Source organism: Lasioglossum baleicum, chromosome 3 (assembly GCF_051020765.1).
Source record: "Lasioglossum baleicum chromosome 3, iyLasBale1, whole genome shotgun sequence".
Lineage (NCBI taxonomy): Eukaryota > Metazoa > Arthropoda > Insecta > Hymenoptera > Halictidae > Lasioglossum > Lasioglossum baleicum.
Genome location: NC_134931.1, coordinates 3,568,887 through 3,582,769, shown reverse-complemented (window position 1 = coordinate 3,582,769; position 13,883 = coordinate 3,568,887). Strand labels below are relative to the sequence as shown.

General features: G+C 37.7%; 1 protein-coding gene across 15 annotated transcripts in view; it reads left to right on the top strand.

Moving 5' to 3' along the window:
- Nucleotides 1–2,180: 2,180 nt before the first annotated feature.
- Shakb (Innexin family member shaking B) overlaps nt 2,181–13,883 on the top strand; it is a 52,080-nt gene continuing 40,377 nt past the window's right edge. For 5 of the 15 annotated variants that reach the window (XM_076447733.1, XM_076447731.1, XM_076447730.1 and 2 more), the window contains exon 1: nt 12,939–13,858. Coding sequence is in view for 2 of the 15 variants with exons in the window: in XM_076447725.1 (XP_076303840.1) it covers nt 2,783–3,114; nt 3,931–4,165 (567 nt within the window). In the remaining 13 variants the exon portion in view is untranslated. Of the gene's footprint in view, nt 2,633–2,670; nt 3,115–3,930; nt 4,166–12,938; nt 13,859–13,883 lie in introns of those variants that run through there. The other 10 variants (XM_076447734.1, XM_076447732.1, XM_076447740.1 and 7 more) reach the window with 7 other exon arrangements.

Genomic DNA, 13,883 nt, shown 5'->3' with positions numbered 1-13,883 from the left:
GACAAGATGTAACCTTGACCCTTGACCACCTTGCCATCTAATTTTTTACAGTAAAGTCTTTTCAACATATTTCTGTTCTCACAGATCGCGATTCTTGGAACATTTATGTATAAAATAGTGAAAGGTAATAATTCTCGTTTATGAAATGTTTTGAAATTACAAATTGGGGTGTCTTTATATAAAATTTGAAATATTGTTGATTTTCCTAAAAAATTATGCTTCAATAATATATTTCTAGTTATTCTTTGTCCTTGAGTTTTGCTTTTAATATTGAAACCAACATCGTCTGAAATATCTGCTCGGTACAGAATGAAGAGAGGACGAGGTAAGGACCACGGCCGCTCTTGGTTAGCGAATAGCAGCCCCGACAGGAGAGTACGGCGATAATACGTGGACGCCTGTCGAACGAGAGAGGACAGAAACATCTCCTGGACGCCCGAGTTCGATACAGGAGAGTACAGGATAATTCCTGGACGCCTGTTTAGAGTATGTACCGCGAAACCTAGCTAGAGTACACGTGTGAATTTTGAGAAAATGTTTGCGCATTGAAACTTAAGCGTCCGAACGCTTTTATCCATCTCACCTCCTGTACCCAAAACCCTAATCCAAAAAAATAAATTCTGTCTGTCCAGATATTCCCTGTTCAAACTCATTCTGAAACACCATGGCTACACTTTTATTTATACACATCAAATGTGTTTGATGCTAAAGCGTAAATACCGTTCTAAATATGAAGTTTATGCTTCGAAACTGTAATTATTTTTGCGCCAATCTAAATAACGGCACGCTTAAAAATAAATCCGAGTACTAGTTGGAGGTGCAAGAAATTTGTGGGTTCAACGAACCCTTTCATAGGACATCCAGGATTGATGATGACGTCTGAACATGGAGTCACTAATTTATTTCTTTGCAGACAACCGTTGAAACAGAGGATCGTCGCTAGAAACGACGAACAAGACGGAGAATTCGATGTCTTTTACATTATTACTAGAGTGATAAAACTAAATGTAGCGATCGGATGACACATTTATTTCGATGACAGACCTTCCTGAAATGCCCTCCGGTCCCGATGACGCGGCAACTGTCGACAGAACGTAGGCGGGAATTTAGCGATCAACGGACGAGATTGTTCTAAACATTGTTCTCAAAAAATTGTACTATTCTCACGATTTCTGAGCGACAGTGTCGCGACAGATTGACAAACTGACTTTTTTTTTACATAGGAAGGCTTGTCGCGTGGTCTTCTTGTGACAAAAGTATTTTTATAATATAATAATAACCGATACGAATTTTATTATCAATTTATACGTATGAAACGGATAAAAGTGAACTAACTGAATACAATAATGGTATTCGGTTGTAACATAAATACGTTCGAAGGTAAGTACAAATACGTATGTTATCATTTCAACGATTTAGTTATAACTCATATAAAACATTTCGCAAGGTTTAAAGTTCGAAAAAATTTTAAACCGAACTTTCTTTTACAATTCAAAGTCATTAGTTATTACTAATTATTAATTTATTCGTTATTCTTCTTGTTTTCATTTTTTATTCATTTTATTTTTTATTACATAGAGTCTCCAAGAACAATTATGTTCCTATGCTCTCCACCAATCAGAAGCAATCACGAAAAATCACTGTGAGCCCATCTCTATCCCTTACTAGTTTTTTATTAGCAACCCTAATGGTTAAAGAGCGGCGTTCTGGAGGAACGAAAATATCATTCTCGGATGAGAAACTTGCAAATGTTTGTGAATTTATTTCCTATGATTTCTTTGGTTGGTTTGCTGTTCCGTTACTATCACTCATATACGGAAATATCAAGTTTAAACTTTTTTTGTCCGCCTCTGTATGCGTCATCCGTCGCGAGTGTGTGAAAGTACCATGGAGTACCGTTCGCGAGTGATCTTGTCATGCCAATTTGAAGAGCTTGAAGAGAACATAAGACGGACAAATCAAAAGCGTGTTGAGGCCATCTCTAGACAAGCCGGTAGATGGAATCGTGTGTTCGCATCAACGCCGACGTAGATTCGGGGGGAGCGGTTTATAGAAGCAGCGAGACAGTTAGAGGAACAGAAAGGGAGACAGAGAGAGAAAGAGAGAGAGAGAGAGAGAGAGAGTTGAGAAAGAGAGAAAAGATGCGGGAGGAGAGACAAGGGTAAAAACTACAAAAATAAAATTGGACGGAACTAAAAGAGATCAGAGAAAAGTAACAGTCGTGGCGATCGTGTTTTGGCAATCGGTGACTGTTTCGCTTCGCGGATGCGTTTTCAGTCAGTTTTCGACTAGAACTTGTGCTTCAGGTGTCGATGGTACGACTGAGAAGATCTTCGAGTGTTATACACGGTCTTTTTTTCTCATTGTCAATTGGGTCATGCCGTGAATCAGTGCGTCGACGGTCCACCAAGATTAGAAATGACAAATCCTGGAAGAAATCGGTGCTTGTTCACGTTGAGATCGGCACGGTCTTAATCGTTCGAGTATGAAGTATACGTCAATCGTAGACACCACCGCAGGATATTATGTAAACGGTGTATTGGTTCCGTCGTTCAATGGGATTCTTCGGAACAAGAAAACGAACGAATTGAAGATGATCGATATCGCCACAGGGCTTTATTATCTGCTGCGCGTAAGTGTTCTTCTACCGATTGACTCACCGAACAACGTTTAAACCTGGATTCTCGTTAGTTGCAAAAAAAGAGACGGTGGTTGATCGTCATTAACTTCGATAGCTTAACACCTCGGCGGTGATAATTAGACTCCGGATATTTGTGCATTTATGCCATTCTGGCCACGTTTTAGCGCTTTCCGACCATTGTGCGCCACTGTTATTTGGTTTTCAGTAAAAATTCCTTTAAGTAAACACTCTCGCAAGCGATTAACGAGAACCCAGTTTAATTCGCACGCAAAGCACGAAAGGTACGAACAAAGTACATATATCGCAAAACAGAGGAGAATAGAAATAACCGTGGTCTCTCAGGTGCCCAGAGTAAAAGACGACGGTATCACCTTCAGGCTGCACGCGTTGACAACCGTATTGTTATTAACGTTTTCCATGATTATCAGCAGCAAGCAGATCGTGGGAAATCCAATAGAATGTGTCCACACGAGGTATTCTTAAAGATAAACTCTTTGCGAACGAAAGGTGTTGTGGTAATCATATTTACAGTGGCGGACAAAAGAAACTTTAAAATTGATATGTCGAACCAACGAACCTAACCCTGACCAACCTCCTGACGGCTCAGCTCATTGGACGATGTCTGAGTACATACCAACGTGCGCCCTTGCCTATCAAAAACGCTTAGAATCGCTATAAAATACTTTAAACATGTATAACTTTTGAACCGGTGAATTCCTAACATTAAAACTTGACTTTATGACATTTTCTAGTCGAAATCTACAGGATTATATTTTCAAAAAATCCAAAATTTTTAGTCCCGTAAGGTGAAGTTTAACCATCGAAAATATAAAGAGAAAAACTGAAGAGTAGAACTGTAGAATCACGCTATGACAGTCACGACATATCATTACTTTGCACCGTGTTCAAACCAGTAAAGATTTGATCTAGCACTACAACTTTGTGTTTATGTGTACAGTGAATTAAACAGGTAAATATGATCCAAATTGTGTCGCGTTTGGTGTCATTTCAACCAGAAAAATGTCACAAATTAATATGTTTGCTCCACGAGATCACAAAACAATCGTTTATATTTAATATGTTCGGGAACATAACCCAAACTTTTATAATTACTTAATATATCGTGACATTATTGCACTTTCAGAGGATATTAGAATATTGACATCCAACATGAATAAAATTGTCATTCGCAAAGAGTTTATGCCAACATGAAGTTGAAATGATTCAAGTAAAATGTGTGTTCACCTTTATGCAAAACCTCCTGCGACTTCAGCCTTCTATTCGCACAGAGACATACCCGTTGAGGCTTTCAACGCATATTGTTGGATACACAGCACTTATTTTGTGACCGGAGCGATGTTAGGAATACCCGGAAGCAACGTCGCAGCAGCTGGTATTGCGCCGTCCTTTGGACACCATCAATACGATTGGTATAATCGGCGAAAAAATGATTCAATCACTGCCCATGAGACGACTAGGAGCGTAAAATATTACCAGTGGGTTGTCTACGTCTTGATATTACAAGTGAGTGCAGATTTATAAACTGAAGGGTGACCCAAAAATTTCCCTCGAAGGGTTGCTTGCAATTCTCACCCCTAAAAAATTAAATGATTTTTTTCCACCCTTAATAATTTGATCACAACGGTGAAAAAAATGTATGATATGAAGGAGGTAAGTTCGAGTATTTTCGTATTTTTTTTATCCGAATATCTTAATTAACGACCGAGAAAAAAAATGATACAGTTAAGGGTATTTACCCTCATATCATCCTTATACGAAGGGTTAGCGACTTAAAATTTTAGGGGGTTATCTTTCAACCTAAAACCATTGTTTTCCGCACAATATCAATAAAATTGTGGGTGGGGCCGCTGCACGTATCTTAGTCTGCAGAAAAGTTACTGTGGTGTGACTAAATTTCTAAAAAAAAAAATGAATTTCCAAATAAAAGTATACAGGGTGAATTCGATAAAGCAGGACACCTAAATATCTCCGTTACTTTTCGTTGTACAAAAAAACTTCGTAGGACAAAGTTATACTATGTGAAGGGCCACATATAACGGTGTAAGGGAAAAAAAAATATCAAGGTCATTTTTATGAGATTTCAAGGTTATCGATGTTTTTTTAAATGGAATGATATATTTTCGTTAACGTAATGTTGTAGCTGACAAAATAACGAATTCATGCGTATAGGTGAAGGTATATCATAATTGTCCTCCTGTCAACGTCCTGTCAACAGAAACGTAAACACTTGAGATGAAATGATGTTTTTAAAATACTTGAACACAATTACAAAATGATATTACATGTGATTTGAAAACGTTGCGGGATCATTAAACATTGTAAATAATTTTGACCAGCGAAATCAATGAAAAGGTTCGGTTCGGAAGCTTTTCGGTGCAAATGCCCAATTGTCACCACGATGTTTTCAACATTTCGGATAATCTGGCAAGAAAATATTGCCAACAAAAGTTAATCGATACTCAGTCATCTTTAAATCCCAATAAAAAAATTTCACCAAATTCTTTGTTTTAATAAAAAAAAGTATGATCATGTTAATTTTTTAAACGCCACTAAGTATTTGTTGTTACATATTGTTGTAGCTGATGTCAAGACGAATCCAAAGACCTACTTAACTACGGCTTTAAGTCTTAAAATAATGCTAGAATAATTTTGTCCAGCTAGATTCGCGTTCGGCACCACTGTGCGGCGCGGCGCGGCGTTGGCCGGCAGTGAAGTAAGTAGACACTGGACAGGGTTCGCACAGGCGACCCCGGACAGCAAATGAGGATTTACTGTATTTCCTTACCGGATGTATACGCGACAGAGAGTTAACGTGGGGGAGTAGCGTCGTAGAAGGTAGAGTGGGGACATAAGTCTTAATCTGGCGACTCTGGGCCTACGTTATTGAGCATTGTACATATTTATGATATTCACTATACAGTGAGATCGAATACAGGAGCCTGAGAGGAAGTCAATAGACATTATCCCGGTTAGGAATAAAAACTACACGGTTCTGATGGAAGGAGATGCTTCCTATCTTGTCGACGGACCGGCGCGGCGCGGCGCGGCATGGCACAGGAATCAACACGTTTTACTAATGAAACACGTGTTCCCGAGGAAAGCACACAAATAGAACTCGGTAGTGTGGATATGATTGATTTGTGTTTAAGGAGTCGAGGAAACGGGAAGTGAGCTGATTGACGTGTAGGTGTTTCTAACCGTTTGGACCGAGTACAAGGCAAAACTGATTATTTTCTTTTTCACGATATGCACGGTCTTTGAACGCGCTTTCACGCGAGCTGCATTTGTCACAGGGGCGGCAGAATTTAAACCAAGATAATATTGTTGTGGCCGATTTCTTTTGCGTCCCACTGGCTCTTCCCGTAAACTCCCGTGCAGTGTATTCACAGTAGCCGTACAGTTCTTGTCTTTGTGAACGGACTGCAGCGACAATGTTTCCACTGTCGACTACTGGAGTAGTGAGAATAATTATAGGTCCATTGGGCTATTCGGTAAATTGACTTAACACTAGGTTTACGGAGCACTAAAAGTGGCTATTTTCGATTGTTTTATAAACATAATCAGAATATATTTCGTCAGACTTTTAGCGGCTTTTACCATAATACAATATACAGGGTGTCCCAGCTATCTTGATTACTATTAGATTGGCAACTAAATTCGCGACCTTTTGTTTCGTAATTCTTTTATTGTATCATTATAACCTCATTCAGTGACCATTTCTCCGGAACTGTATATCATTGGGAAGCTCTGAATTTTGCGATTAATTTGATATAAAATACTCGTGCTTACAAAATACATATAGAAATGAGTGTTTGAGAAAATGTGGAGGTCGCGGACTTAGTTGCCAACCTAATACATTAAAAATCATATAAGAATAAATGGATTTCTTTGAGCAGTAAATTTCTCGTTGCGCTGTTACGTAATTACCTATTCGGATAGTTGAAATATTTAATATCGGAAAGGACTTTGAGAACAAAGAAGCTCTTTGAATGATAAAAATGGTATGTAACTGCTACAGTGACATTACCACATAAAAGGTGGTAGGAAAGTAGGTGATCAAATAAAAGACATGTTGGAAACCAAAGAAGACAAGTTTAGATTGTACTATTTCTGTTTTTCCAAATACATGGAAAAATGGAAAAGATGCGGAGAAATATTTTGGACGAAAGTTGTAGAATAAATTGACGTGTCGAAAATTTATATAAAAGTATCAAACAAAGTATGGTTGACGTCTCAAGTGTTCCCAAAGCCTCAAGACATTAAAAGAGAACTGTGCACTTGAAATACGCTCATAATAATAGATTAAACCGGTTATTATTGAGTGAACAATGTTTTTTTATATCAAATGATCTCTAAAAAATAAACACTCAATTGACATGGAATATAAGGCGTTTTAACTTAATTTCAACACTTACTTTTCAGAGTTTTTGAAATGTCCAAACTTATATGAGAAACTTTTTTTGTCGCCGAAAACATTGTCTTCAGAAAATTTGCTATAATTTTTTATCCGTTAACGTTACCATTATACTTTCTGCAGCAAAAATGTAGCTGCCAACTATACCTTTACAACGGTGTACATTTTGTTGTGTAATTCTCACCCTATTTAATTTTTGAGGTAAAAGGCGGAACGTGTCTTAACCTTTACGACAGTCGCTTACTATAATTCGCAATGATTTTGAATTAAGATTATAAGAAACTCAAATTCGACGAACCTCGTTCACTCAACGCACTTTCTAAGCTCTGTAATGCACAACTGAGAACCCTGGTAACCCAAACTGCCAAGTATTAGGGATGGAATCAAGTACCTCGCTAACAGGTTCGAACTTTTTGATTGATTGAATTCGAACTCTCTAAAAGTGTTTCGAGAAACAGAAATAGTAGTCCTAAGTATACTCGAACCTATGCCAAACAGTTTCGAACCTTTTACAAGTACTTTGTTAAACGGAAATAATACTTGCAAGTATATTCGAATCTTGGTCGAACAGATTCGAAACTTTTATGAATATCGTACCGGAAATTTTCTGATTTTTCTAATCATTAGTGTTTTTTACCTTTAAAATCAGTTATATTGTCCTCTACTGCATAATTTAATTCAACATGTATAACTACGTATAATTTCACAATCTATCGCAAATATAGTTACGAATTTAATCAAGAAAGTGCTTAGAAGCTACTATGCAGTTCTGATTTCCAAGATTCGAGTACTACTTGTGAAAGATTCAGTTCCTTTCAACATCGAAGTGTAGGGTGTATCAAAATGACCTGACATTTTAAATTATTCGCCATTTTTTTTGTGGCGAACATAGAGTACTAATCTTTGACAATTGGCATCAGGAAGTATTGAGGTTTAGTCATGGAGAATTACACGATCGAGCAACGCATAGAAATTCTGAAAATTCACTAAAAAAAATGGTGAAAATTTTTCAGAGACGGTTCGAAAAGTCCGCACGTCTTTTGGTCCTCATAACGCACCATCTCGCAACACTGTGGCGCATAAATTCCGGTAAATCGTCAACTTAATTCGCGGAGTAGTGGTCCAAGAGTTTCTCGAACTTAACACGGACGTCGATCAATGATCTTCCAGTTTCATAGCAACACTTTAACATTCCCTTTATATCGAAGTAATTGATCTTAATATAGTTCGAAAACAGACGCGCACCGTTTTCGAACAACCGGCGTTCTAGTAGAATTTAACCTTAATATTTATTGTATCGTCGTGAGGAAACTTTGGCCCATTTATTTGAGAATGCACGCCGAGGGAGCGAGATTTCCTCCTTCGTTCGTTCGAATGTAAGCAGTTAGCACGTGGACCACTGGTGCCACTAGAGATTTCCTCGTAGATCATTCTGGCCACGTGGTCTCCGTCTAAATTAACCTTACGGGGGTCTTCTGGTCTGGAACCTTGGAAAAATTGATTTTTCTGTGTCTGCACTTTCTTGAAGCACATGCATGTGAAAACGAGTGATTTTTAAGAATTTTTTTTCAGTATAACTATTGGACATACGGGGAAACAAACAAATATTCTTTTGAATATGAAGTACAAGAGGTTTTTTTTAGTTCAATTCTTAATTATTGAGAAAATTGTTATTCACAAAAATGTTGGAGTTCCTTGAAAGGGGCGATTCCTAAGGTCATTTAACGAAGCCGCGGAGAACATTTCCGTAAAGGAAAAATTACTCGAGATGACCTGAAAGGAAGTGCAACATTTTTGGAACACCCTGTGTAGACTGCGGATTTTATGCATTCATGGAAACAATGGGTGAGTATAATTTGGAACAATAAGGAGATTATAAGGATTGAAAAGTATCAAAATATACTTACAACTTAATAATAACACCAGTAAAAAGAGAAATAAATTCAAAATGTTGCCAAGTTCGTTTTCTGTATTATCTCAAAGAATACATCATGCAGTTGTTTCAAATAGAAAGAGAAAGTTGAAATCAGGTGAAAGATTTTAAAAGATGGTCGTTGGTGAGCGGGTATAAAGTTTTAGATTCTCCATATTTTTCGTCCCATTAATTCGACCATAATTGTGCGTACTCTTTAGCGCGATTATAGAGCATAAAAAGCTGTTTGTGGAAGCGTACAGATTATTTTCTCAGAGAATATGCCTGACCCGTGGAAATATTAAAATACCACGGCACGCGGGATGGCTGCAGCTTGAGCGTCGCGTCGTCGCCCTGTTTTCAATTTTTAATTGCTCCCTTCGGCGTCGTGTTTTACCCGACTTAAGCCATAAAGTGATTTCATGGCACGTGCTCCGTCGACGCTCGAGCATATTTATTTTCAGCCGTGTCGTCTACACTTGAAGACACAATATTGTAAAACACACTGGAAATTACTGAAATAAATGTTTGACATAGGCGATGGGTAATAACACCGTATCGCTCGACACATTTCCGGTCCCCGGGGAAATTTGGTATAGTTTTCTTTTTCAAAATAGTTCGAAGGATAGATAATATCTTGGGTAATTGTGCATCAAAGGTTACAACTCACTGATTTCAATAAAATTTAAATATATCGTAGAACTCGACATTCTGAACAACTTTTTCGTATTCATCGACCCGTCGCTCAACCTTAGTTTCTGAGATGTTCGCGAAAAACTGCAGCTACTACTATTAGGTTCTAAAGATAGAAATGCAGGATTTAAAATGATGTTTTTAAAGTGCTATAACTCACAATAAAGAACAATTTTATTAAAATTGTTTTAATAAAAACAATAATATGAAAATTAATTTTATAGAAAATTTAATATTGTTTAATCGTGACATTAAGTTATTATGAGAATTGATTTTAATATTATTGAGGGGAATAGTATTACACAATTTTATAGAGAGTTTAATATTATTTAAAAATATAAAACTGTGCATTTGTTGACACTTCCTTCGCCCCATACTTCGTTGATATTCCTAGCCGCTTGAGCGCCACTTCGGCCTAGTTTGAACTCATAGAAAAAAATAATGCGGAAATCTCGCGTATTGACATCCTGAAATAAAAGCAAAATAATTTGATAAAAATTTGGATAAAATTAAATATTAAAAGCATAATTAAATAGAGCGTAAAACAAGCTTTAAAATGACATATAACTTATTAAATTAAGGTAAATATTTATTGGTATAAAATTGCAATTAAAGCAAAGGAACAAAAATTCTGGATTTCTTTCATTACAAACAAATACATACATTGAATTAACTATACCGATTACTGCGGTATCATGCTTCGTTTGTACTTTTTTTTTAACACTTTATCTACCGGTAGCCTATTAATAGGCTTTTCAATAATTGTCCTACACCAAATGGAGGCTTAAAAATCTTCATTTACACAATAATCCCGAAGGAAATTATTGGATTTTCTTATTGAGGGCGAATTGTTGGTTAATGATTACAATTCCTGTTGCTATTGAAGGATTCTTTTAAAAAATCCTCAGCCATGAACCACACTTCCAACAATTATGGAATAATCACCGGTAGGTAATGTGTTATTCCCAATTTATCATAAAGTAATGTGTAAGAATTTTGTGGAAGAATGAAAAATATTATAAAAAATATAAAGAATTATAAAAGTTGCAATCTTTTGCTTAGATTGCATTAGCGTTAGTCTCACCGATACGATTGACCCCTCGTTGGCCCGATCGTAGAGCGTCTTGACTGGTTCCAAGGGGATCCGCCAGTGGTGGGGATACAATTTTCACGGTTACGGTGGACATCTCTTCGACAGTTACGGAGCGAATACTGTATTATTAAGAGTTGGAAATCATGATGTAAACGTTCAAAACTCTCGAGTGTTAGTGGCGCTGCAGTTATGCACCACGGTGTACTTAATTTCATCTGCCGGAACCTATTAACATACCTTTTAATAATCGTATTGTATCAAATAGAACCTTAAAAGTCTTCGTTTACGCAATAATCCGAAATAATTAGATTGCGTCAATGAGGACGAGTTGCTGGTTTATTATTCAAGCTTCTGCTGCTGTTGAAGGATCTATTTAAAAATCCTCAGTCATGAGCCATGGACAATTACGGAACAATCGTCGGTAGACGATAATGTGTTGACGAAAATATCGAAAATTTGACTGTTTGAAGGTGTTCGAAGCAGACTATCCTCTTGATATGATGTCGTTCCACAAATTGTAAGCTTTTCGTTTGAATTTCTTCAGCGTTTTCGGGCAAATTGCGGCGGCGTACAGTGGGTTGAAACGCGAAAAACGCGGACAAAAATCATTTCTGAAGCTATTTCTAAGTTTAAATTAATAAAAATGGTATCGTTTTATAGATTTTGAGGTGCTGAATTCAAATTAACAATCAGATTTTATTTAATTCCAAACCTATAAAAGTTATGTAAGGTTTTTTAGAAACGGTTTTCTCGAATTGGGACGTACATGTTATTAATTGTTTTATTATTAATAATGGTATATTTTTAAGCTATTTATAGTATAAATTATAGTATAATTTACTTTATGTTAATCGCCGGACCATATCCCGTAGTCATCCTCTTCACTGTTGTCTTCTTCACCGATGTGTATGTATGTGTATGTGATTTCACGTTCGCGGATAGTAACGGATTTATATAAATAGAGGGTTCACGGAGGGACTCGGCCTATGATTTTTTTTTATTGTCAAATCGTATAGTACAATATTAAAAAAGGTATCGTTTTCTTTAGAGCGGTCTTAAATTTTTGTCCGCTACTGTATGTTATAGATATACGTTAAGTAAACGTTCAAATACTTCATTATGATTATTTTTAATGTGTTTTATATATGAGAATACAATATGCCTTCAAACTAGTGGGTTACCAAGTCATTTAAACGAAAAAATGATTTCATAAGTTGTGTTCACAAAAAATTCAATTTGTTGCAAAATTCTGAGGTCGTAGACAAATTTTGATACCAGATTTGAAATCAGCGTGAAGAAATCTACTGGAAATGATATATAGCATGATAAGAAAAAATTTTTTCCGTGCATAGAATTGGAAAAACCACAATTTTCTTGAAATTGTGCAAGTTTAACGAATTTTCTCAATGTTAAAAAACGTTCGTACCACAATTTTCATAATTATCCCATATTATGCAAAGTTTCAGCTTTCATTTAAAAAAAATTGACACAGAATTCATCGGTTTTACCCACTGTGCGGCGCAACCGCGCATTCACCTCGCGCGTCATCGTTTTTGTGAGACAGTATACACATCTGCTGCTGTCTGCAGGTGAAACCTTTTTAGTTTTATTGTACACATATCTACCAATAACGTTGTATAAATTTTATTGTTTCATTTCTTTGTTTCATCAATGTTTATAGGTGCTATATACAACAAAAGCATATCAAATCCATGCTTATTATTTTCGTCTTGAAACACGCTTTCGGCTAAGTACATGCAAAACATCTTTACTCATACGTGTATTAAGTTATAACGTACTAAATGAGACGATATTCTAAAAAATTCAGGAGAAGATAAGCTCATGAATTTTTATTGAACTTCAGCATTTAATTGTAGGATATAGATACGGAAATTTGGAAAATGAAATGTAGAAAATGATGCCCCACTTATCTACTGACAAGTTAATAATACAATTTTACATGTTTCGTTTAGTCAGAAAAATGACTTTTGTCCGCGTTTTTCGTGTTTCAACCCACAGTGGCGGCGGCGGTCGAGTTCTCGCGGGTTCGTGCGGCGCGGCGAGTCTCGGCCCTCGCGACGCGGTGCGTTTTAATGTTGCGCTTCTACGCTCGAACATTTCGGGTTTGGTGTTTCTATTCCTGGAGCGGGTTGACTCCTCGCTCGCGGCTCCTACGGGAGGTGCTATGCCCTGGCTAGCAAACACGAGCAGTCGAGCCGAGTCGAGTTTGAGTCGAGCCGTGTCGAGCCGTGTCGTGCCGCGTCGTGTCGTGTTCTAACGTGCTGCTGCCTTCCGCTTCTGCTTCTTCGTGGCGTGTGGAAGCTGCGCGTGCGGTCCGGCCAGCGTCGACAGGCGGCGGCTCCTCTTCCAACCGTACAAAATTTCTGCGTTCAGCCAAATTCCCGTATCGCAAAAGTTCCTTTTAGATTCCATGGCTCGATCCTCGTGCAAATTGCCTTGTGGTCACGACCCGCGTGACAGGGTACACGAGCCCCAGTGATTTCGAACGTGAAGAATGGACTCAGTATTTTCCTGAGAAACAAATTCGGAGGAAAGAAACGCGGACGGAGATAGAGGGTGCCGGACAGAATAAGAGAGAAGAGAGAGAGAGAGAGAGAGAGAGAGCGACGGGTGGATATCTTGATGTGCATCGCGAAAGGAGTTCGTTGACTGACGCGAGGAATATTTAGAAGCTAAGCCGAACCGTTCCATTTTTCTCCGGTCCGGCTCGTGCACTCGCATGAAACCCTAACTTCTTCCTCCGATTCTTGGATCGAAGACGCGCGTGTGTTCGTTCATCGGAGAGATGAACCTCTTCTCGCAAAACTAAACACTTCTCTCGCCGGCGATTCATAGAACATTTTAACGAAACAAGAGGCCTCTATTCCCGAAAACCGCTCGTACGACCTATTCTCGGTACCGCTTCATTATATTCTTCTGACACTCTTCGTTGCCCACGGAGTACCGAAGGCTGCATCGCTCCAGACCCGTTGCTAATTCATTTATTTTCTCTTATAATGTCGTGCCAAACTGCAGATTACACACGAAATCGAACACAAGTGAATGTCACTCATTTGTTCTAAGGTAAAATTGCGGCACTATTTTTCAC